Source organism: Mixophyes fleayi, chromosome 8 (genome assembly GCF_038048845.1).
Source record: "Mixophyes fleayi isolate aMixFle1 chromosome 8, aMixFle1.hap1, whole genome shotgun sequence".
Lineage (NCBI taxonomy): Eukaryota > Metazoa > Chordata > Amphibia > Anura > Limnodynastidae > Mixophyes > Mixophyes fleayi.
In genome coordinates, this window is record NC_134409.1 from 31,779,548 (window position 1) to 31,806,946 (window position 27,399).

The 27,399-nt window shown below is 37.6% G+C and overlaps 1 protein-coding gene across 1 annotated transcript; it reads right to left on the minus strand.

Annotated features, from left to right (window-relative positions):
- Positions 1-67: 67 nt before the first annotated feature.
- On the minus strand, positions 68-26,973 carry LOC142099987 (uncharacterized). The gene is made up of 11 exons (XM_075183994.1): positions 26,866-26,973; positions 26,698-26,759; positions 25,573-25,632; positions 22,316-22,372; positions 20,864-20,917; positions 18,482-18,550; positions 14,744-14,791; positions 7,606-7,650; positions 6,597-6,644; positions 5,304-5,348; positions 68-181 (listed from the first exon to the last, which is right to left on the minus strand). Exons 1-11 carry the CDS (start codon positions 26,918-26,920, stop codon positions 68-70), a joined length of 657 nt encoding a protein of 218 aa, XP_075040095.1. The 5' UTR covers positions 26,921-26,973.
- Positions 26,974-27,399: the final 426 nt, after the last annotated feature.

A 27,399-nucleotide genomic window follows, 5' to 3' on the forward strand; every position in this document is an offset into this window, starting at 1 on the left:
AGGGTGATAGCCTGGTCTAGGGGCATAGCAATTTTAAACTTGAGAATGTTCGTACTAGAAAGAAATGTTATATAAGATTAAATGATGTGATAGAACTAGTATTTGAACTAAGATATAGAAAATATCTTACCAATAATTTTAAAGCTTTCAGAACATCTCCGAGAATACAGGGAATACGATTCTTAAAAATAGAAGACAGAATTAATGGCAACATTTAACACTTTTACTTGTATCTGTTAAGCTGAAGACTACAAAGTTCTAACACTGTTCTTGCACCATGTGTGGATGGCCCACTGCAGGGGCATTTGTACGATAGGCTCACCAGAGACCTCACGCCCAGCCCCACAACCAAGCTTACCATAGCGATGTAGTGCATTTCTTATTGGGAAAAGGTGCAATCGCATGTTGTTTGCCTCTAACTGTACCCCATTATCTTCTGGGGGGGATTACTGGATTGCACAATTTAGTTAAGAGAAATGGGCTATATTAGTAGTTCACCATCACTGGTGTCCTCCTGCAGGAAGGAAGCCTTTGGGCTTTATTATACCTTTGGATTATCAGTTTCCAGAATATCAGGTATAAATTGGAAAATGTTCTTGTAAAAATACCCTGTGGAAATTGTAACATTATTGCATACTGTATGTTCACACTGAACATTATAAAATAATAGCACACCTGGATTGTCCTGCATGAAGATAATAGTACTTTAGTTCAGGGTTTATCAATCCCATTGCTCAAGTTCATGCTTTGAATATCTCCTTAATCATACATCAGTAAAGTATTTGTTCTTTCCACTAAGGAAAGTCTTCAAAAAAGATCATGTCTGTCTAACCTATGGCCACTGAGCTACATTTATCTTCTTTTATCCTAATGGGCTCCTAGGTTGATTAGGGAAATTAGAACCCAAGATCACTATTTGAAAAAATAAAATTAGAAAATAGAAGAAAGCAATGAGGGAGAGGGAACCAAAAGAGTTTCTTATCATATGATGCTTTATCTGTAACAACAGTCCTACGGGCAAACAAAACTACAAAATAGTGAAAGCACAAAATAACATAATATATCTAAATTCCTATATAAACAATTAAAAAAATCATATGTATATTATTATATAGAAAAAAACTATAGTTTCCAAAAAGATTAATTATTAAAAAAACCTGTGTATGTATATAATCGCCTTGTAACAAAGTGTAAAACATTAAAAAACAGCAGCATCTGTAGCATACAATCGCTCAAGAGGAAAAAAATGGTATTAGTATAGCATCCGGCACAAAAGGGTTCCATATAATATCCACAATTATGAGCTGCACTTTATAGAACTATATCACCATGCATTAAACAGTAATTTAGTTGTTTCCAATATTGATTAGGAGGAATAAGAGAGATCCTTTCATAAATAGTTCACCAAATGAAGTAGTATGAAAACTGCTTCATAAGAGGATTTGTGTATTTCAAAATGACTTTATAAGCTGATATATCCACCTGAGTTGAGTGGAAAAATATGGAGACTAGCATATAAATTCCCTAAGAGGAGAGAAGATCAGTTCTTGGTAAATAAAGAAATTCTTATAATACACTGCTTACAACCCGTGTTCCAGAGCGGCAGATAGAATCCACAGTGAAAGATGTTGTGAGACTAGCGTTCAAATCCCATGATAAAAAAGGCAATCGTAGATATAAAGATAAATAATTGCGGGGTCCTGCAACCACCCATATTTCAGAACGGCAGATGTAGCTGCACAGTCCTATAATCGGATGTCTCCTGCACTGATCACTATGTCAGCGTGCTTGTTTTGCTCAGTTTGATTTAGATGTAATCCCGGCATTCCCTGTACCAATTGTGTACCAAGATCCTTCACCTGATTCATTTCCTTTGATGGTGTATAATTGGATCCAATGGAACTCTCAATATTTAAATAGCGGATATCCAATTGTAGAACAGGTTTTTTTTAAAACACACCTGTAAATAATCTCAATGGGAATGTGCAATTAAAATTCAAACACTTAAATTAAAATTTATCAATCTAACTGTGTATGTACATTATCAAATATCTGTGGACGGCTCATAGCACACTAAAAAAAAATCACCATCACTATACATAAAATAATATAATTAAAATAAGCATATAGGGCCTGATTCATTAAGGAAAGTTAAGCAAAAATTAGTCAGTTTCAACCTTGGCAAAATCATGTTGCTTTGGAGGGGGGGTGGTAAATAAAAAAATGTGATGACAGATTTATAGTTGGGGTATAGATTGTCCTATAGATTGTAAACTTGCGAGCAGGGTTCTCTTACCTCTCTGTCTGTATGTATTACCCAGTATTGTCTTATCAATGTTTGTTCCCAATTGTAAAGCGCTAAGGAATTTGCTGGCGCTATAGAAATAAATGTTGATGATGATGATGGTATGTCCTAGATCAACTTTAAATTTCAGTGCAAATATAAGGCGATCAAGTATTTGTATGCTATATGAAAAAACAGCCAGTATTTAACTTGTGTGCACAATAATAAACTGATTTGCACCCCATACATTGCAACATGATTTGTCCAGGAGATAAATTACTATTTTTTTGCCTTACTTTTCTTAATGAATCAGGCCCATAGTGTTTATAACTTCAAACCATTAGAAAATGTATTTTTATATTATAATTTTACAACCAACAATACATAAATAATAAACAAAGAATAACAATAGATAAGATGAAAATAATATGAAATCGTAGGTTAAAAATTAACAAAATATTTCTCAACTATATTGCACTCTTCACTCAGAATTCAAGTGCAGGCAAACACTTCATAGACTTGCATTTATTTTGCTAGGCTTATTAAGCTGATTATCAGAAAATACTCTGCTACAAACACAACTTTAGGAGGGTTGCAGAGGACCAGTATGGCACCCTCTGCTTTCTACTAATAAATATTGCTATGGAAGTTGGAGTGTGAAAATTTAAAAACCAGTGCAAAGTGGATGTAGTACCATTTGAGGCAATTATCTAATCATTTATTAGCAGCCCCTTGAAGTAATTTGTAAACTATTTTGGGTTAAAATGGCTATAGGCTGTAAATGTATATTCCATGTTATTGCTATTCATATATTTTTGTGTTATATGTAAGCAATGCTTAAATGAATCATGTAAAGGGACAGGGAGAAAGTTAGATATATCTGGGCTTCATAGCAAAATTTTGAAGGGACACTCACCCCTCCTGTCCCTTTCTCTCTACTCACCTACCTTGCCGAACTGTCTGCCCCATTGGATGAGGGGATGGGAACAATAGCAATGGGCAGAAATTATTTTGGGAGTCCCAAAATGCTGGCATTCTGGAGCTTCAAATGCCCAGTGGTGTTGGCACATTAAGCTCTCTGCTGACCATCAAAGGGGAGCAGGGTCCAGAGTAACATGGGTGACAGATACCAGGGGTCTGGTAACTGAGGGATCCTGATAGACCCACTTAAATGCCAGGATCATTAACAGCTGCTTCACCTGCTGTCACTGTATATATGCCCATGCAGGGCCTGATCAACCACTAAGCTGATCAGGCTGCTGCCAAGGAGGCATGTGTGAGTAAAGCATGTGGACAGAAGGGGCATGTGTGAAGAGGGGGGCACAGTAATGAGGGAGACAGTGTGATGGGGGGGCAGAGAGATGAGAGAAAATGACATAAAATTAAAAACTCCAATTTATTCATAAAGTAACAATATGTATCACAATGCAAAAATCATAAAATATATATCGCTGGCAATTAAATCTCCCCCATATTCTTATTATTGAATAAATTAGTTTGGAGTTTAAAATTTTATGTAATTTTTGAGCGCCTCTTAATTTTTTTTGTGTATTTATCTTTGCATGGGGTTGCAGAGCCACTAAAGGCAGCCATTTCTCTTGTACACTAACAATTGTGTTTCAGTATTTGACCCTTTCCAAACATATAGATATATGTGATTATTTTTATCACACATAGTTTGCTTGTTATAAAATTATATACTGTAATATATTATGAACAATACACTACACACTTAGATCTTTGTTATGTACTGTGCTCACTTATTATTTTCCATATTTCATGTACCTATACATTTTCCAAACACGTCCCAACATTCCAGGATCCATAAAAGAACCCAGTACCAGGTTGTGAAAGCTGCAATAACGGGTAGGTGAGAGCAACACCATTTTAATACACAATATGTCATGTCTAAAGAGGCGCAGCCACGCCCCCATCACTATGTGATCACGCCCTCTTCGGCACACATCCCTTCTCCCACTATGTGTGGAGGGAGAGGGGGGGCAGAAACTTGCAAATTCCTCTTGGCAGCCCTGTGTATGCTGAACAGCTCCACCAACCCTTTCACTTGTGCCTTCAATAACAAAAAATATCTTCAACCTTCAGCCTTACTTTGTTATTTATCTCATAAATGTCTGCTGGACTCTACTAGAGCCGTCACTCTGCTCCTGAATGCTCTACCCTGTAATATCAGTCTTTTCCCAGTCTCTCAAACACTATAAGCAGTGACTGAGAGCTAACAATGCTTAAAGGCTTATCATACCTCTTGTTAATGTTATGCCCTCCATCACCAGTTCCTTTCTAACCCAAAACATATTCAAACAGTCTGCACATTGTACAGCCACAAATCTGTCTATTTCTTCTCTCCCTTTAGATTGCAAGCTCTCAAGAATAGGTTTAACCTCAACCCTTCTTTGGATTATGCATGTATATAATATCTGTAAATATTTCACAACTGTACAGAAGGCAAGCACTCTTAGGGGCACATTCAGTTGTTACTGCCGAAAGTAACGCGGCCCGCTCTCTATTACCGTTAATACGGTCATTTTAGCTCGGATTTCTGCTCGTGGCTCCCAGACCCGCGAGCAATAATCAGCGTGAAAGATTACCGTCCTAATGATAATAATTTGCATTTTACCGTAGTAATAATACATGGAGAATTCCAAACCCCATTTACAGAGATTTTAGGCTTTATTTCCTCCCCACAATATATCATTCTCCATGCATCATGGAGGAAAGCATCAAGTCTTGTGAAAGCTGGGGAAACTATTAAGTAAAAAAAATCAACCAATAAGTATCTCTGTGTCTAGAGAGAGTTTAGCTTATCATAGAGGAAATTCATCTACTGAATATATAGTGGAAACAGTTAATCAATTTTACGATGTAATAAAGCAAAATAAACTTGTTTATTGAAATATTATAAATGTAACTGATGATCACAAAATAAATTATACATTAAAAACCCACTAAACTGTTAAAGAAATATTAAACTTTGACTTAGAAAGTTAATAAAAGATCTTACCAAAATGTTATTGATAGCGGCCACGTCCAGGACTGTTTTTTTAATCTAGTTCAACAAAAATATAATATTGCATAGAAATCATAGAATGTATGTAGGATCTTAAAATTTGCGTTATATTTATTGATGCAATGAAATTCAAAATAATCTGTGTTAATAATATGGAGGAAAATGTATACTGATACATGATAAGAATATAAGAAGTACCTGAGAAGTTCCGTGACCATATAACATACATTGTCATAGCCAAGTGTCTTTATACAAGTCACAGAACTCGTAACTGTGGTGTAAATTGTGTGTAGTGATTCATTGTTTTGTATCAATTAGTACACGTTATAAACATGTCTAGTAATATACGTCCTACATTAGATTTAATATGTGAAGTCACTATTAACATTCTGTGAAGTAAATGAAGGTTTTGGCATCATTCATACTTTTGCTATGTCCTTTTTATAAAGAAATACATGAGTCTAACACAGAAATGCTCCACTACAACTTCCCCTTACAGTTGACCAGGTATTGCTGGTGCTCCTTGGCCCCATGTCATATACAAAATAACCTATTCTTTCTGTTGTTGGATGCACTTATTGGACTATGGTTTACAATTATATTTGGTGAAATGTTTTTTTCATTTTATTTTTTTTCCTGTTATACTGTACATATATTTCTGTTGTTAAAATAGACTATCAATCTGTGTTTTGGCAAAGTTTATTATAGGGGCACACAGGAGAGTGGGATGTTTCTCCAAGAGCACACGTAGTAACAGGTGGACTCTATGTCATAAAACTATTATCTTATAACTAATATATCCCTGTTTTCTAAAATGTAAGTATCAAACCAAATATCCGTGAATATACCTAGATACAAGACTTGTGTCAAACATTACCTTATTGTTGTGTCAAACCTTACATTTCCTTACTCCCCACAATTTTAATATTTCCAATATTTTCTAAAATGTGATCTAGTTATGATGAAGCATGTTAGTGGAAGGGATGACATTAGCACAAGGCCTCTGTGTCAGTGATAGGCTGCGAGAGTGTCACTGTGCTGTAACTGGTGCGCTACACTATGACATCACTAACTCAGTCTATAACAGACATGGAGGAGCAGCAGTCGGCATTATCACTACCAAACGTAAAAAGTCTGCACGGGGGGCTCAATATATTTTGAGTTGTTAAACATTCCCCATTGAGGAAGGGGCTGTGTTCAATTTAAATCCATTGTATTGGAATACTTCTCACCCAAATCAGTTCAATGGCACAGGAGGGTAAAGCTGAAACTTATATTCTTTCTTACCTCACATATTAAAGCTTGCACGTCCTTAACCAGCTGTGGAAGATCCTCCTAAAAGATAACAAATAAACAATTTCAATTAGTGTAAAAGAAGTGAGGCCTTTGGTTACCAAGTGCTGATTATGTAACTCAAAAAGACATCCTATAATTATACGCCAAGTAACCCAAATATCTACTGTGTGCCAGGATTCCAGGGAGGATGAAACAATAAGCAGTAAATGTCTGTTATTGGTTGACTGCTTGCTGCTATTACACTTATGTGGCTTTAAAATAAAAGAAGACCTAAATTCTGCAAAAACATCTGACGTTATGCAGTGTGAAAAAAACAATGATTCCAAGAGCAATATGTAAACTACAACAAAATTGTGCTCCTGAAGTCCCAGCAACTCTCACTGAAATAAATTCACAGATCATACAGTTCTGTCTGATTTCAAGGGGGATATACAGTATATATATATATATATATATATATATAAATATATTGATATTGACATATTTCTGCCATATACAGTATGTAATTAACATTCCTATCACATTGCCAATTTATGTGTATGCTACAAACAGATTAGCTTGTTTATTTTCTGTCTTTCAGTACTGTGATCTTTGTATATCACCCCTCTCCACTTGTTCTGAGACATCCCAAGGGTCCAGGGAATAACCAGGGGACAAGCAATTCAGTTTCTGCCAACCAGATCCCTTCTGCTTTAGGTACTAGGTGGATGCTAGGAAACCCTGTGATGTCATAGTGATCCAATCAGATGTAGGGAAATCCTTTAGAGAAGGTCTGGATTGGATCTCTCCTGACCCAAAACTATTAGATCTAGTGTAGCCTGGATCTAGGAGAAGTAATCCATCAGTCCCTTGCCCCACTATAAAAGAGATTTTATATATATATATATATATATATATATATATATAACACCTATAATGTAATTTCAATGTATTTACCATAGTAATGTATTCACCTTAGTAAAGTCAAAATATTATCATACAGACAGCACAATATTCATACCTTTGTTAGCTTTTTCAAACACTCTGATGTTATTACGGGTCCCAACTGTAAAAAATATTGATTGACATATTTAAATATTTATATTACAGCCACTATCTCCACCTCCTGTCTGTCCAGGATGTCCTCAGTTTTAAAGTGGGTGAGGATGAAACAAGCTAATGAGACAATCACATCTTTGAAATGCTCACGGCAGCAGAAGATGAGTGTGTTGATAGCAGATGATAAAAGAATCATAGAAAAGACCACAGAAAGAACAAAAGAAAACCTACTGGAGAAATGCAAAGCGGTAGAATAAGAGAAAACAGGCAGAGAAACCGCTACATCCAGGAGTAAACCAACATGAGAAGACGGCAAGGAGAGGAGATATAAAAAGTTTTATATTACATTAAAATATTTTTTCGCCAACCCCACCACACCACCATGCTACCCTCCCTCCATCCCATTACAAGGACCTCAGCTGACATCACATCCCAGCTGTAAAAAGTAATGAAATGTATTCTACAAGAAACTAAAATGAATTTTGCACTTGCTGCCCTTCTGCAAGCAGAAGATATTATATAAAATAAAAAAAAATAAAAAATGCATTGAAGTATAAAGCACCAGTAGGACATTAACAATTCATAAGCAACAAAACATTTATATCTCATCCACAGGTAAATATCTCATTCTACCACTGCCTAGCTATCTCTAAAGATCAATTGTGCAGATATTGTAGTTTATATGGTAAATATCTCATTCTACCACTGCCTAGCTATCTCTAAAGATCAATTGGGCAGATATTGTAGTTTATATGGTAAATATCTCATTCTACCACTGCCTAGCTATCTCTAAAGATCAATTGTGCAGATATTGTAGTTTATATGGTAAATATCTCATTCTACCACTGCCTAGCTATCTCTAAAGATCAATTGTGCAGATATTGTAGTTTATATGGTAAATATCTCATTCTACCACTGTCTAGCTATCTCTAAAGATCAATTGTGCAGATATTGTAGTTTATATGGTAAATATCTCATTCTACCACTGTCTAGCTATCTCTAAAGATCAATTGTGCAGATATTGTAGTTTATATGGTAAATATCTCATTCTACCACTGCCTAGCTATCTCTAAAGATCAATTGTGCAGATATTGTAGTTTATATGGTAAATATCTCATTCTACCACTGTCTAGCTATCTCTAAAGATCAATTGTGCAGATATTGTAGTTTTTATGGTATGGTTACAAGAGGTATGAACAAGAGGAGAACAGGAGGGGAACCTTTTACCTGCAAACACTGCTACATGAGGACAACATTCAACAAACTGCCTTGAGCTCTGATTTCCTCCACCACCTGGATTGTTACCTGCCTGGACTCTCCCTGCTGAACTGTTTCTCACACTTATTCAGGCCTGCTGCAGTATTATCACTTGGTGATTCCTCTTATGCTGCTTGGATTCACACTTTTAAACCACACTGTTACTCCACTTAGCTTGAACTTTGAACTGGCTCCCTCTTGTCCTGTGGATTTGTATCACCAGCTTAGTGCACCTTGTATTATACCTTGTTTTATACTATTGCCTTCCAATCGTGCCTGATGTTCCTGTTTCACCTACCTGTTTTTTCTAAACCCACCCATCTGCTATCTCTGCTGTCCTTTCTGCTTCTTATTCCCTGACTCATACTTTACATCTCTTCTTCCTCTTTTCTCTCCTTCTACCTTTGCATTCTTTTTATTCACCTCTTGTGTTCTCACTATTTCCTCACTACACTTGTAAGCCATTACCAGTCTTGCTTTCTGAATTCTTTCAACTGTATATTCCACACCTTCTATAGCTTTATCATGATTTACTCCTCTCCCACTTCTGTCCTCTCCCTTTATCCCCCTGCTTCCCATGTTCAACCTTTCCATATTGTTCTTCCTCCTCACTCCCCCTTCTCACTTCCCATCCCCTCCCTATTTCACTCCTCTCATCTCTTCTGTGCCTCTGGGCCCCTGATCTAACATGCTGCCCCATCTTACATCTTTTCCTCTCTCCTCCCTTTCCCCACTCACACCCTTTCCCTCTTGTCCCCTTCGCTGCTCTTCTCTCAGTGTCAATCTGCTCCTACCTACCTCCTCCCTCTCTTTCCACCAGCTAATCTTATCCCTCACGTCACTCCTAGCTTCTGCCTCTCCCATTCATAAACCCCCTTATCTACACTATCTCCACTCCTCCCCTACCTCTTGCTCCCCTGCCCCTCATCTCCTGTCTGCTGACAAATCCCCTCTTATTTCTGCGTCTCGTCTAATTCCTACCCTCTCTTCCTGTCATTCCCCTCGCTCCATATCTTACTCACCCTTGCAGACAAGCAACCCCAACAATCTCATCCACATCTCTCCTCTTCCCTCTCTTCCACTATCCTGTGGTCTCTGGAATGCCAGATCAATCTGCAACAAATTGACCTCTATCCATGATCTCTTTATCTCTAGATCCTTCAACCTGCTTGCCATCACTGAAACCTGGCTATCCCCTGAGGACACTACCTCTCCTGCTGCTCTCTCTTTCGGGGGCTTGTCCTTCTCCCACACACCCAGACCTGGGGAACGGCAAGGTGGTGGCGTCGGCATACTTCTCTCCTCCTGCTGCTCTTTTCGGGTTCTTCCCCCTGAACCCTTCCCCTCTTTTTCCTCCTTTGAGGTACACTCTATCCGCCTATTCCACCCAGTCCACCTTCGTGTTGCTGTTATCTACCGTCCTCCTGGTCCTGTCTCCCAATTTCTTGATCACTTTGCCACCTGGCTCCCTTACTTTCTCTCCTCTGACCTTCCCTCCCTGATCTTGGGGGATTTTAATATCCCTATAGATAATCCCTCAGACCCTGCTGCCTCCAAACTTCTCTCCCTCTCCTCCTCTCTTGGTCTCTCTCAATGGACCAACTCTCCCTCCCACCGCAGTTGCCATTCCCTAGATCGGTTTTTTTACACTTCGGTACTGTCTTTGACCGCATTAATTCACCTTTTCCTCTCTCGGACCACCATCTCCTCTCTTTTAGCATCTCTCCACCCCTCTCATCGTCCCAGGCCCCCAAGGTTACTCTCACCAGGCGTAATCTTGACACAGTTGATCCTACCACTTTCTCCTCCTCTCTGGGCTCGCTCCTCTCCCCCATCACCACTTTTTCTTGCCCTGATAAGGCTGTCTCCTTCTACAATCGCACTCTTACCGCTGCACAATCGTGGCACACTAAACTTACCCGCTATCTTCAAAAATGCTCCCGCAGTGCAGAACGGCTTTGGAGAAAGTCACGCACTCATGCTGACTTCCTCCACTTCAAGTTCATGCTTGCATCTTATAGTTCGGCCCTTTCCCTCTCTAAACAATCTTTCTTCAAAGCTCTCATTTCTTCCCAATCCTCTAAACACCTGTCGGCTTTTTGCCACCTTCAACTCCCTCCTCTCCCCTCCCCCTCTCCCACTCCCCACCATGCTCTCTGCTGTCGACTTTGCTACCCACTTCACCTCCAAGATTGAGTCTATACGTCATGACATCTCCCAGCAGTCCCTTCTTACACCAGCCTCTCCCCCCTCCATTCCCATTCTGTCCCCCTTCTCACCCTCCTCTGCTTCTACTATCTCCTTTCTCCCCTCCAGCTAGCTCTCCCTCCTTCTCTTCCTTCACTCCGGTATCTGCAGATGAAGTCCATACCCTTCTCTCTTCCTCTCCCCCCTCCACTTGCACACAGGACCCAATCCCCTCCAACCTTCTCCGCTCCCTCTCTCCTGAAGCTTGCTCCCACCTTGCACACCTCCTCAACCTCTCCCTCTCCTCTGGAATCTTCCCCTCCTCTTTTAAACATGCTCTTGTCTCCCCCATACTCAAGAAACCGTCCCTTGATCCCGCCTCTCTCTCTAATTACCGCCCTATTTCACTTCTTCCTTTTGCCTCCAAACTCCTTGAACGGGTTGTCTACAACCGTCTCACCTCCTTTCCTTCCTCTCACTCACTACTTGACGCTCCAATCTGGTTTTCGCCCCCTCCACTCCACTGAAACTGCCCTCACTAAGGTCACTAATGACCTTCTCCTCGCTAAAACCAATAGACACTACTCCCTTCTTATCCTTCTTGACCTCTCTGCTGCCTTCGATACAGTTGACCACGCACTCCTTTTGCAAACTCTCAAATCTTTAGGCCTATCTAACACTGTCCTCTCCTGGTTTTCATCTTACCTCACCAACCGCTCCCTCTCCGTCTCTACTCATGATTCTACATCACCCCCTCTTCCCCTACCCATTGGCGTTCCTCAAGGCTCCGTTCTTGGCCCCCTGCTTTTCTCCCTCTACACCTCCTCCCTTGGTGTCCTCATCCGCTCCTTTGGCCTCCAGTACCACCTCTATGCTGATGATACCCAAATCTATCTTTCATCCCCTGACCTCTCCCCTTCCCTTCTGTCTCGTGTCTCCTCCTGTCTCTCGGCCATCTCATCTTGGATGTCCCAACGCTTCCTTAAACTCAATATTTCCAAGACCGAGCTTACAGTCTTCCCCCCTCCCAGGACTCTCCCACCTCCCCCCTCTCTATTTCTGTTAATAACACTACCCTCGTTTCTGTCCCCCAAGTCCGATGCCTTGGGGTCATCCTTGATTCCTCCCTCTCATTTAAGCCTTACATTCTGTCCCTCTCTAAATCCTGTTACTTCCACCTTCGGAATATATCTAAGATACGTCCCTTTCTCACCACGGAAGCCACGAAAACCCTTGTTCACTCGCTTATTATCTCTCGCCTTGACTACTGTAACCTTCTTCTCTCTGGCCTACCTGTTTCTCGCCTTGACCCTCTTAAGTCTATCCTCAATGCTGCTGCCCGCCTCATTTTTCTCTCCCGCCGCTCTATCTCTGCGGTCTCCCTTCAACAGTCACTACATTGGCTCCCCATACCCTACAGAATTAAATTTAAACTCCTCACCCTCACCTTTAAAGCTCTTAGTCAATCTTCCCCTCTCTACATCTCCAATCTCATCTCTACCTACACTCCTACCCACTCCCTCCGCTCTGCCTCTGACCGCCGCCTCACTACTTCACTGATCACCTCCTCTCACTCTCGTCTTCAGGACTTTGCCCAGGCTGCTCCCTTGCTGTGGAACGATCTTCCACATTCCATCAGGTTAGCATCTACTCTCAAAGGCTTCAAGCGTGCCCTTAAGACTCATTTCTTTATTCAAGTCTATCAGTCCTCCTAACTTTCTTGTCCTGGCTCTCTCCCCTAGTTAGTACCCCCATTTATGTATCTCCCCCCTCCCTCTAGGTTGTTAGCTCTCATGAGCAGGGCCCTCTTTCCTTGTGTGCTCCTTCTACAGTTCCTTCACCCTCTGTACCTCTTGGCCTGCTTCGCTAGCCCTGTTTTCCCTGTTTTATTAATCTTCGGCCTTCTTCTTGCTGATTTCTACCATCCCTTTCTCTATCTGTCAGATATAATCTGATTTGCTTTACCCTGTCACCTGTGTTTGTATATATTTGTATTATGTTGTGTCTTGGTTCTGTTTTCTGTATATGAAATGTACGGCGCTGCGGACCCTTTGTGGCGCCTTATAAGTCAAAGATAATAATAATAATAATAATAATAAGATGCCACTATATACTCCCTAGTCCTGTCCTATGTGGTCTTACTATAAATCCTAGTCTACTTGTGTTGACAACTACACAGTTCCACTGATCTTCAAAGTAACTACATCTAGGGGTAAATGTATTAACATGTGGGTTCTTCAACACCTGCGTGTTCAGCATCTTTGGCGATAAAATTTTAAGCGGCGCTGCATTGTAAAGGGAAGTTTCCCTTTACAATGCAGCGCCGCTTGAAATTTAATCGCCGAAGACACTGAACACGCGGGTGTTGAAGAACCCGCATGTTAATACATTTACCCCCTAGTGTCCTTTATACATTTCACACTGTGGGCCAGAGCTGGATGCAATTGACACTTAATTTGTAAATGGTAATACTATGCAAATTGCACACGCATCTCTTTATCTGCCTTATGGGCCACAGTGCATGATACACTTGTCAGTCACAGCGACCTGGTATGGTAGAGAAATGAATAAATAAATTAGTGTTAAAAAAAAAAAATGCTCTGCTTCTCCCCCATAAGCAATACTAGGGTTAGTTTGGCTGATTCGGGAGGGGGGGTTGCACGCAGTTCTTTTTAAAAAAAAAATAATTATTTTGTTATATTTTTTTTAAAACAGCAAGGCCGGTGCTGATGGTCATCATCATTAGCACGGAACATGCACCAGGAGAAAGTTCCCGCAGCAGATATGTCTCCTAGAGACCTACCTGCGGCAGCCTCCAACTCAGCGAAGCAGCATGTAAATACACCTTTACATTGCTAGGCCCGCCCACTTTCTTCCCTATTCCTCCTCTCTAAGCATAGAGAGTTACTAGAGGGAGATCCGTCTTAGTCTGACATGCGTAGCGGCCAATAGTGCTTTTTGCATATATGAGTTGGACTTGCGTCCCACTGTACATGAGGTCCTGTATGTTCTTTTTCTGCTTTTTTATTAAATGAGAGCAGTTAAACTAAAACCTCTACATATGGACTACTGTAGAGTTCCACTCATGTTCTTTATTCTGTAAGTAAATCCAAATTTCCTTGTATACTAGATGCATGGCAAACTGAACAAATACCATTTATCTTACCTGTTAGGTCCTTTGCACTATTGCATTACTAGTGCATTTCTTTATTTTCCATTTAGTGGTTTTATGAATGGGAGTATTCAAAATAAAAGCTGTATAACCCAGACCCCAATATTTCCTGCATTGATCAGCCGTAATGGCACTGGTAATGAGCCCCTCTCAAGTGCAAGACATACTGGAGAAGTTTTACTGAATACACCTTATAGTGCAGCATTTCATAACATTGGTTGGATGGCTGTGTTGAGCCACTGCAGATGTCCAATCAGCATTATCAAAACACTGCACTAAATGCTGTATTCATTGAGAGTGTTGAGCCCTGGATATTGAAGTGGTATTTGTTCCAGCTGGGGTGGATTATTGAAGACATGGAAGACATAATTCTGCCACTTGGGGAGTGGATTAACTCTTAAAATAAAAAAGAGATATAAGTCAATAAGAGCTATAACATCATTTTCAAAATGGAATAACTATTGTTAAAAAAATATGACCTTACCGTATGGCAAACAGCATCCTCAGTTTCTTTAGAAATACCTAGTAATTCCTTGAAAATATGGAAAAGACAAAATATTCAGAATAAAGAAAATTCCCAAAATCTAAAGATTTATAAAAATAGAAAACGTAACTGAAAAGCTCCAGGGCATTTCCGTTTTATATCACTGTGTATTATTTATGTAGGGGGCACACTTCGGCTACAATAGATAAAACCTTCATTTTATTGATATGCTTTAAAATCAGACCATCCTCTTTGCATATAAGGCAACATGTTTAAAACAACAAGTGATTTGTGATTGTGTAAGTGAAAATTGTGTTAAAATAAAGAAGACTAAAATATGAGCTGTCAGCTTCCTCTTTTATTGTTTGTAATTATTGCATTTATATATCTGCTTGCTACATATTTATTTAAAATTTCTGACATTATATTTTATTTCAAGTACAGCTGGTAAAAGCACCTATTTTGGATACATTATCATCTTATTAATGTATTCACATAATATATCCTCATAACGCAAATCAGTGTATTGCTGTCTCTTTAAAAGAATTTTCATATCAATCATCAGAATGTAAATACCATTCCCTTATTTAGGAAATTATCAATATTTAAATATATGCATATATCAATTAAGTGGGTAATACCCTGAATATTTAGATTATATTCATCATCCAATACACTCCTATAAAGATTTACTTTTTGACATATATATTACTTATATCATATCTGAGACATAAACTGCTTAAATTACAGATTCCTCTGATGTCTATACTAAGAAGCTTTTGTAAAATGTAATATGCATGAAAATGTTTCTGCAAAATTGTGTTTTTATTTAAACCCCTTTAAGAATTAAAGATACTTCTGACCAAAGTGACTAGATACATTTTCTGTTGTTCCTACATGTTAGCATTTACTGTACAAACAGCTTTTGGATGGTATGAGCACACTCACTGTTGCCTGGAGAATGTTTAGTAATAATATCACTAATATTCTTAGATAGGAATTCCTAAGCTCAGTGCTAAATTACTGAATCTATTGTTCATATTGTAAAATGGTACAAGTTATCACTGGAAACATGCAGTTTAATTGACAGACTATTTTGGAGAATAAAACTGGATATTATGCGCCTTCTATCGAGTTAGGAGAAACTCCAGCTAATGGGTGCACCTGGAAAAACCATTTTGTGCTGAAGGGGGGTGGGGAAGGGGGGGTGCAGTCTAGTCCAACTCTAGAATACAATGTAAAATAAAAGTTGGGTAATGTGAGTGTGCAGCATGGAAGTGCAGTATGCGCCCTACCAGCAAAATATGTTTGTATTTGCACCCCTTGCAGTGCAACATAAATTGCTCAACTGTAATCGCTGTATATGTTCAATGTACACAACATCACTCAACATGTGATCACATGTCAGCAACAGCAGAAAATTTGATAGGGCTGAAACAATGACAATGTATTTTTTACCCCATATATTAAGTTATTTGGCCCGAAAGCCAAACAATCATATTATAATATATTGACACTGATCCGGACACCCACAGAGTGACCAAATCTGCCTGTGTATACAGCATGTATGATGGAAAGTGCACAAATGTTTAATATTTCAAGTGCCAGCATGTTCAGCAGTTTTATATAGTGAAACAATATATAAACTGTAAGGCAACTGGAAATCATATGAGAAACATATACTCCACAACTGTCTGCCAAGTGAGCTAAATACTTTAGCATTTATCCGTTCAGCAGCCTCTACATAAACATCTAGCAACGTTTTGCACATTCCTTGATACAACTGCATTTTATTTGTTCTTTGATACAATAATATTAACCTGATTATTTATATTGAAGTTTTGCTAGATTCTCTATTGATAGATAACATTTTACTTTTATGACCATGTTATTTTATTATCATATCATACTGATTTAATGTGGGTTACTCATATTCATTAATATCTGTGGACATATAGTTCTGGTGTTATGTTATGTTTATAGGTTTTGACTTTTTTTTTTTCTATTGGGATTGCTATCATTACTTTTCTGTACACACAAACATATTTCTGTATACCGCAGGTGTAATTCAGGAACTACCTACCGTAAGATACACAGTTATAGCAGAGAGCTGTAATTACTACATAACTTTGAACTGTATTATGTTTATTATATTTTCATACTACTCTGTATCTGATAACCAGTGATATAGCCATTGTTGGTGGCTCCTGTTTATGGGAATCCTTTGTAATTTTAATCCAAGTGTTTAATTGTTGTTATTGCAGTTTTGGTATTTTACTTTTCGTTAGTGCATGGGACTATAAGTTGAGCATTATTTTATAAAAAATAAAACGTTTTGTTTTTTTATATTTTAGAGTTAAATATTATATATAACAATTGCACCGCTTTTGTTGACCTTAATATTTAGTGGTGCTCAACATTTTCTTTCTTTCAAACACGACTACATCTGGGTAAATTAGATCTCAATGTGAAAAGCAATGAAGTCTTTGTAGCAGAATGACAACAATTGTGTGGTATAAAGAAAGCAGAATTCAGGGTTTCATCTGCAAATACTTTTAGGATTTATCCAAGTGGTTTTTAGACATATAATATGGGATTGGGAGCAGGCAGGAAATCCAGATTACCCCATTGCATGGAGCTTTTCAGTCAGCATTATATTCCTGCAGGCAGGTATCCGGGGGTAATAATCAAGTACAATTATGTGAGAACATGTATCATCCTCAAGGTAGACCATGTTAATAATATGCATTCATTAAAAAATCAATAGGCCCTAGGTTTCCAAACTGTGCGCCGCGGCTCCCAGGCGCTGTCACAGGGGTGCCGTGGCTAGGAAGAAGAAGAAAAACACACAAAAAAGAAAAACTCCTCCCTCCTCGCTTCTCACTGAATGCCGGGCATGACATCATCAGTGAGAAGCGGTAGGAGAGAGGATGCTGGGTCCCGGGCGCCGCCGGATTAGTAAGTTTTTCTTTTTTTTTGTTTTTGTTTTTCTTCCTGTCCACGGCGGGATACAGAGGGGGCAGAACGAGGGGGCACAGCGCGGATGCAGCGGGGGCACAGCGCGGATGCAGAGGGGGCACAGCGCGGATGCAGAGGGGGCACAAAGGATGCAGAGGGGGCACAAAGGATGCAGAGGGGGCACAAAGGATGCAGAGGGGGCACAGCGAGGGGGCACAGCGAGGGGGCACAGCGCAGATGCAGAGGGGACAGAAAGGATGCAGAGGGGGCACAGCGAGGGTGCAGAGGGGCACAGAGTGTGTGGATCAGCTGCTTCATTTCTAACCATTAATAACGCTCTAAAAATACAATGGAGTTCTATGGAAATGCTCATTCAGCACTGGCTAAGCTCTTAGCAAACATTTGTCAGTGTCCGTTTAATGTGTGTATGGTCACGCTAAATGATGCTGGAAACTTTGAGATGTGTCCTTTAGTGCATTGTTAATGTTCATCAAACGTGACGTGTACCCACTTTGACTGCATGGACATATTAAAGGTTTTGTCTATCACATCTAATAAGTGTTTTAAAACATGCCGTGTAATAACCTTAATTGGCTGATTTATTTACAATGTGTCACAATAATATAATGATATAAATGCTACAGGTCTTATAACTTCAACATCACTGTGAAATTTTGCCAGCAATAATTTCAATGTACAGTATGCACTATTTATTTCTAACTTATATTTTGTAACATAAAAGATTTAAAAAATATAAACAAAATAGTAGACATAACTTACCAATATTTTTCTTACTACTGTTAGCAATTCATCTGCGCCCTTTGTACCTTCTAGACTTTGTAGGAATTCCTAAAATTAGATTTAATTATTAAATATAAACTGTGCCAAGCGCTAAATCCACTATATCTCTGAATGGAACATTTATTTATTTATTTTTAAATATTTTTTATTTTATACTCTGTTTACAAATAACAGAACACATGTTGGGTCACTCAGGCATCCCTACTCTTTTGAAGAGGTAGCTTCCATGTACAGTTATTATAGCAAGACATGTTCTATACGGTACAAACTATATAAAAACTACATTATTTAAAGGGGAACAATAGGAATAAACAATATAATTTATGAAATTTCAAAAATGGAGATCTGACAGCACACATTGTTACTCACATCTTCATGTTTGTCCAGCATGTTCATACATAGACTAACATCCACTTTGTGCTTTAGGTAAGTGTTTCTGCATAGATCCTTTGCTCTATTATGTATAGGATTGCTGCCCAGATGTAAATGCACATGCCAGTAAAAGTTAAAAAATCACTTCAAAGTCCTTTCTACTATTGCTTTCGGACCAACCCTTAACTAATAACAACTTTTATATTTTTCCCCTAAAATACTGCGTGTTGGATCCACATTTAAATATTTTAAGTCATGGAAGTACAGGAATATTGGTCTACATATCATATGTTACATTTTTATATTATTTCTTTAAAATATCATTGATAGAATTGCACCTATAAATGTGGTTTCCTGCATGAAGTGCTGATGCTTGGTGTAAGCGGCATCCCAATGAAACTACAGATGGAGAACCTTTCTTATGGACAAATAACACGATCAAGTCTCCACCGCACAGCATAAAGTCCTGACAATCAGGAACATTGCACCATGGTACAGCACACCCACTGTGGTACGGTGGTCACTGGAACACTCCATTATTATAAAATAAATATTATTCATCTGTATATGCCTAGCCTGATCTCCACCACCTCTAAAGAGGAAGGGAAATCATTTATTTTTAAGAGGGGGGAAAGGGCTTTTCAGTTATCTGTTAAACTAGGAACACCCTTCCAAATGGCATATTCTCCAACCATTAAATGCTATTTAAATAGCATTTAAAGTGAAGAATACCTGCGTTTACAATATGTGGAACTGTGAGCATTCATAGTTATAACATTATCAATAAAAACTTCTCAGAAACACCTGTACATTTTGTTTTGTCAAATTACATGAAAACTAGGTATATCAGTCAAAGTTGTGCCCTCGAACTGCCATATACTATTTTTATTTGCTCTAACTTTCTTGCCAGTGACTGAATAACCACAAATGTAAAATTTTATAGTGTTAGTGGCTACAAAATGTCTGTTTGTTCAAAGATACAGAGGAAACCGAGGATTCCAGTGAATGCTGTCCCATGCCTAAGGATCAGGTGGAGAATATGCTATCTTGTGACATATCTGTGAGTAGATTGGAATAGTTGAGATAGAAACATTTTGGGCCTCATTTAGGGTTAGGAGTAAATCCAGATAGAGGGAGCAATTTTGCACTTTGGCACAGCCATGCTGCACTGCAGGGGAGCAAATATAAAATGCCAGATGTAGACTTGAGATTGGAGAGCATCCTAGATGTCCAATATTTGTTGCTACATGCAAAAGCAAGATTTTTCCATGCATGTAAACCTAAAATAGCATTTGTACCCCTTGCATTTTATGGTGTGTCCAAATACAAGTTTGTACCTTTTAGTTGTCTTTGTTTATAACTCTAAATGAGGCCCTAAGTATCTGTGTGGAACAATCTCTACATCATCTGTAAGCATGAATGCACTATCTGCATAATCCTTCTCTTCTAAACATTTTCCAAAAGCAATATGAAAAATGCGTTAGGTTTAATAAATATAGTCCTAGAACACTGACAATTTCTGGATTTGAATATCAATAACGTTTTGGATTCATGTGAATTCTATTTCAAAAAATTCCATAACATTTTACTATTTACAGTATAGGAGATGGGAAGCAGTTTGATGAATACAAACAATCTGTAATTTATAAGTGATATATCTCAGGGGCAAGTGCAGAACTACAGCTGGTGTGGATATTCCATATGTAACATGTCTAGTAGATCAGATTGCTTCTTGTCCTTACTTTTTTTAAAGCAGACATATTTCTTCTTAGCATACATATAATGCACACAGAAATATGTAATATTTGTATCCTGATCTCGCATAGTCTTCAAATACTATTGGAAAATTTTTACTTTGTATCATATTTTGGACAATATTTCTTAACCAAATCACCACCCCCTTAAACACACCAGTGAGTTGTACACAGACTTTTACAATCTTAGATTATAGGATTATTGTGCATATGAATTTTGTGTATGTAAACTTACGTATGAAGTTCCAAAACCTGCAAGGATATTATTCAAGCTACAGCCAAGACATGTCTGTGAATTGATCAACAATGATAAAATGTCAAATATACACTTTCACATTAAATACTATTAAATATTTTAATGACTTAAAATATCTATTTTACTTACGAAAACTCTGTTCAATTCTGTCATATTAAGTTTGTCAGCAAAATATACTGTATCCTGAAGCCATGCTTCCATTTTATTTTGTTAACCTAGCAGACTCACAAATAACACAATACAAGCAGTTACCCAGTGCAGCACATCTATAAGTACAGAATATCACCCACCGATTAGTCTAATCATACATAGGTGCACGTCTACACTGAGCGCTGTCATGGTCCATCTGTATATCTGTTTGTGAGATTTGTAGTTTTAAAGGTGGAATTAACCTCGTCTTGTACATGGGACAATGTCACCAGTAAGCAGGTTCTACTGTCTCATTGGGCCTAAACTTTCATTAAGTTATACTCTTCCATTTTTCTTCCAATATGCAGCTCATTTCAGCCTGATTTATGTGTCATATACTATATTTATGGTCTATTTCAAGTGACAGATATTTTAATTTCCTTTCGTGAAGTATATTGGTTTACATATGCTTTACTTGCTGGGTATTTATGCTTATTTGGATCTAGGGATGTAGTTGAAATTACTAATTTCCACCACCTGCTTCATCATATAAACCAGGAAGCCTATATATATATATATATATACATATATATATATATATATATATATATATATATATATATATATATATATATACACACCCAATATCCATTGTTTTCTGATGATCCTGAAATCTTGGTTTTGAATAATGATTACATATTTGGGTGCACTATTGTGCTTATCCCGCAGCTAATAAGAGTGCTCAGACTTCCCCATTATTACTGTGCTAAATTTACTCGCTCCTCATCCATATGTTCTATAGAAATAGGTGTCTGATTCCCATATACATTTTGTAACATCACAAAGGTACTTGCCTGAGCAGGTCTTCTATTTTTTTTCTTTTTAAAAGGTTTATTATTTTAATGTGAGCTCTATGAACAGCTCAGTGGGAAAGTACAGGCTTCCATGTTGGTCACTGGAAATCATGTGACCAGTGTCAATAAGTATTTTCCTATGTGTAGGGAGATCTGTCTTAGATGCCTCTGCCTTCCAGCACTGATAGATATAGTGTTTTGTGCCTAACAATAGCTGACCTATCAGATGCTGTTAGATGTAGATTACACTGAATCCAAACCTCCCAATATTTCAACTGGGCAAATCAGGACAGTATTTGCACGGAGCGTGGCCGCACCATATTGGGGTCCGCCTAGCGCTTCTGAAGTGCTGGGCACTATAACCTTCTTCCTCCTCTAAATATATCCCGGCATTGCCAAGAGCAGCAATTATGCTAATATTAATATTTATACAAAAAGATTTACTTACAACTACTCCGTTCAATTTTTCAAGAAAGGCTTGATAGTTTTTCGCCAAATCATCCGGCTGTAATAAAAAGTAATAATAACTAATATGCTTAATTAATACATTATGTTGTTTGCATAACTGCTCAGAGGGCTATACACAAGCCATGTAATTGCAAAAGAAACTGGAACATAAAGTGTCAGTTTGAATAGGTCCTCACTAAGTTATATTAAGAAGTTGATGGCTTTCCAAAAACTTTAAAAACTTTTAGATTGTATACAAAATAAATTTGATTAATGTTCCATTTTACAGCAATTTTTTTCCAATTGAGGCTTTCACGCCCAACAAATCCTGTACATCGTATGTTTTGTAGGCAATATTTAAAAGGTCATTAATAATGTATTCATGTAAATAATCACTACAGTTTTGGTTTAATCTTTTTATGTTCTATGCTACTTTCAAAATTAACACAAATGAAAATATTCTGTGCAATGTTGTACCAAAATGATAAACTTAGGAAAAGCATTGTGTATATTCTAAAAACGTCTAGACCCTTTGCATATGGGATATGCATATTTCACAACACTGTCTGTTGTGAAATATAAGGATATTAAGAGACACTAAAGGAATATTGTGCCCAAACAAAAGAACCAGGTTGCAGGCCAGGTGCTTTTATAAAGGAACAGAGCTCCAAGCTTACTTGTAATGTCCTTATATTTCACAGGGGGAACATTGTACGTAAAACTGTATTCTTTCTGTTACATGCTCTTAATATGATGATTACACTTCCAAGTAACATTGTTTAGTGTATTGTATGTGGTGTAATCTTTGTCTGAGGCAACTGATATGAGGGATGATAGAACTATGGCAGATCAGTAGAATACTGAAACACAGTGGAGGTTATATATGAACCACAAAACATCCATCATGCAGCACAAAATCCACTTTGGCCCCACCATGCACTTTGACTTGTACAAGTGCACCTAGATTCCATCAAAGCGCTCTGGTTTGTGGAACATATTTGTGGTATTTGCAGATGAGCAAGTGAAAGGAAAGGCAGGGGCAGAATGAAGGTTGTCCTTGCAATGTACAGATAGGCACAGTGGTGGACTAGCTTTGAGGAGTAGAGCAGCAACAAGATTTATTTTCTGAACTACATTATGAAATGAGTACAAGGGGTAAGGAGGGTGCGTTTTAGGGATTTCCATTTCCTCTTTTGCCAAAGGATGTTTATTTTGCACCAGCCTATATCTGATGGTCTTTGGGCCTATTCTTATACTTTTAATGGGGCGCATTTTGTGCCTCCATGTTGTTCGTTGGTGGAGAACTTCATTTCTACGCACATTACTAGCAATGTAATAAAGAACTTCATCAGAAAATTGTCACATGCATTAAAAAAAACCTCAATGTCCTCTTACTGTCATGATTAACCTAAGCCATAAACGGGACAGAGCCAAGTATATTTTAGGAGAAGAACAGAATAGTCTGTTTTAATGAAAGGAGTTTAAGGTTGGACTTTGCTCAGTCTGCCTATGGAGATGTTTCTGCCTCTCCACAAGCCTAGGATCATTTGTACTTTGTGGAGAAGGCTCAGGAATACAGATAATAAGTGTGCACCTACCTAAATTCAAGGCATTTTGCAATGCTCATCAAGTTTGCTTTGTAAATGAGGCCCAGTGGTTGAACTAGTGTGAAATATATAGTTATGTATGTCACCCTCCGGCGTCAATAAGTTATATCCTAAAATTAACTCCTATGGTGCATTCCTGCTAGTGAGGTTAGAGATGTTCTCTGTTATGGTAGCTGGTAATATTTATATTGATGCTAGCAAGTGAATTTCCATTAGCTGTGATGTACACAGAGGTGATTAACATGAAAAGATACTCTGGCTTTCCTCATGCTAGAACCACATATCGGGCAGCATCTACTAAAGGCAATTTATTAAAATAGTGATAACATTGCTATTTTTAAAGGACAGTTTCTTAATCACAAAATGCATCAATGGTAAATTGACCTAGAAATCACCAGTTTTACAAATCAAATTTTTTTTTAGTAGCTTCAAACAAGTGATAATAGTGAGTTTAAGAAAACATTAAATTATTGTATGTGCAGACAATGACATTAATTCATTCATTTCAATTGGGTTTCAAAACAAGTGATAATAGTGAGTTTAAGAAAACATTAAATTATTGTATGTGCAGACAATGACATTAATTCATTCATTTCAATTGGGTTTCAACAGGGAAGCTATTTAGCCCATTGAGATTCATTTGGAGTATTGATATTAATATTAAAGCTTTATCTATAGTTAAATTGACAAGTTTTAGAATAGTAATTTGGATACCCTGAAAGAATTGACAGATATATTAAAATGAAAAATGCAGGGTGGACAAAAGTGAAATGTTTTCCCATACATTTCAATGCACCCATTAATTTCAATTGGTATTCTATAGGTAGCGAACATTCTGGAAAACAGAATAACATGAATGGGAACACTAAAATGAGTGGGATAGTTCTGTGTTTTTCTAACTGCTAGTGAAGCCAATATTTTTAAATCCTTGAAATTTGGTAATAATCACTGCATTATAGGTTAGAGTTGGGGCAAAAAAATATTGTTTTTGGCTATTTCCAGCTATTTTGGTTGATTTTAAATATGGTTAAAAATTACCATTTGGTAGATATTTCTCATAACATGTGAAAAGAACAGTTTGTAGGGTCAGTGTAATTCTGCAGAACTTGAAAGTATTTGCAGCAGGAATAAATGAAAAATATTATAAAGGGAGGGATAGAGAAAATGCTACATCTACCACTTTCATGTGTTTAGGTTGTGATTTCTCCAAGTTGTATTTGGAGACCCATCTGTGGACCACCCTGGTTCTATTGTCAGAAAGGGAATCTCATTAAACCTGATACTGATACTGATACTGATACTGATAGTGGCGAGACCCCGACTAAAACGAGGCCCAAACTGGACTTTTAAAAGGAGTGGCGTGGTGGGGAAGGGTCACAAGGGATTGTTGGGCACCAAAATGGAAATATAGAAAGGAGTAATTAAATGATACAATAAGATCCTAGCAATTACAACTATTAACTATTCATAAACAACTAAAATCACAGTTTTGATATTTTTTACATTTCAGGAATCAGGTCTATTCTAAGTACAAAATGGTCACTTATCACCACTTTTACGTAGTCTTATCAGTTAGTCTTAATGTTTTTATTTTCATCTATATTTATCACCACTATCGAAAAAACATATAAATAAAGCTTATGTACAGTACCGTTGCTGCTAGAACTTCACAAAGGAATTTTAAAAGTTCTATAACAAGTCCTCCAGCGTTCTAAAGAAAATAAATCAGCAGAAATCAACCATAAGTAAGTACAATCTTTTATAGAAACAAAATTACATATTACAGAATACAAGGAAAATAAAGTATATTAAACAAACATCAAAACTCAAGATATGATAATGGGAACAGTAATAAGTATTTAGGTGCAATATGTGCAGTGTGTAGGTCAGGTGTCTCAGAAGTATAATGATTGAGAATGTTATTAATATAAAAATAAAATATTTCTCTAATTTTAATACAGTTAAATCCATTACATTCTTTGGGCAAAATATGGTGTAAATAAGTAATATTATGTATTTTCTACCTGCTGGATATTTCTTATGATGTGATTGTAATTTTTGCAATATTGTTATTGTGATGACATCTTTTTTATTGCCTATCTGTACCAGGTTCTTAAAAATTGAAAGGCAACATGTTTTCATGTTTTGACGTTAATACCAATGTATTTGCTTTACCGATATCTCTTTCTTTCTGTCACCTCCCTGACTCCCTTCCTCATGATAGTGAATTTGAAAGGGATATTTCTAAAGTGCTGGGAGCTTGGACTTTGTTGTTTATACTTTTGCACAGTGCACATCTTCACATTCCCTCTCCATTCCTACAATCCTAGCAAACCTCTAGTTTATAGAGTCAGCTCTTGAGAGTAGACGTGTATCTTAAAGTGTGGATCATCTAGGCATTCAAAACCAAAGCTATTTGTTGTGTGCATCCAGTGTGCTCCGTAAATGAGGTACAATGAGTGAACAGAGAAGGATATAAGTAGGAGAGAACATAGGAGGTAGCCAAATACAGTGCATCAAGGGAACCGGTGACTTCACATGAATCTAACCAATTTTATTTACAAGATCGACAACATTGTATATAGTTTTGCAGTTTACACAAGTCTACAGAAGGAAAAAAATCGAATTGATATTTGTGTCTTGGACCAGCAGAAACCCATTATCGCCACATAATGATTTAGTTATTACAATATTAGTAATATCTTTCCCTAATTATTTTTATCTATTAATTCTGGACGGCTATTGATATATTTCATAGAAATACAGTACTACTTACATGTACTGTATTTGGCAAACAGTCTTTGTCATCAGATGTAGCTTTTGCACAATCTTTAGTACCTGAGTTGAACAGAAAATAGCATTCACAGTTAGCATAGAAGCATTAAAATAAGTCAGTAATAAAGTTTTAATTAAAGTTGTTGTTCTACTCCTATTAAATACATACCACCATCATTACAGAGGGCTGCACCAACCAGCATGAGCAGTGTGATGAGAAACATTTTGCAGTCTGTTGAGATCAGCACAGTGTATGTGACAACCAGTAAAAGCTCCTGTTTTTATAGTATTAAAAGTCCCTGACATCAAAGGCATAAACATGGCATCATATGCTGGAATGTGTCCAAACCAATGACATATTCAATACTCAGAAATACTCCTTTATAATGTGTTGGCAGTAGCTAAGTAGACATTACATGTGTGCCAACAATTTTCCATTTAAGGTTAAATGTAAATATTAAAAATGTACTGATATTTGTAACCCTTACTGTACTATATGTTTTTAACCCTTTTCTCTGTAACATAGAGATTGCAATGGTGGTGTTTGCTATCTTTTGGTATGTACTAGGCTATTATTAAAATGTAACTAAACCCACAAAATACAATTAGATTTTGAAAGTGGATTGTGTTGTGTACTGCGAACAGCTCTGGTGAATCAGAAATATATTCAAATGTCACTTTGCGTCCCCACATTCAACTAGTG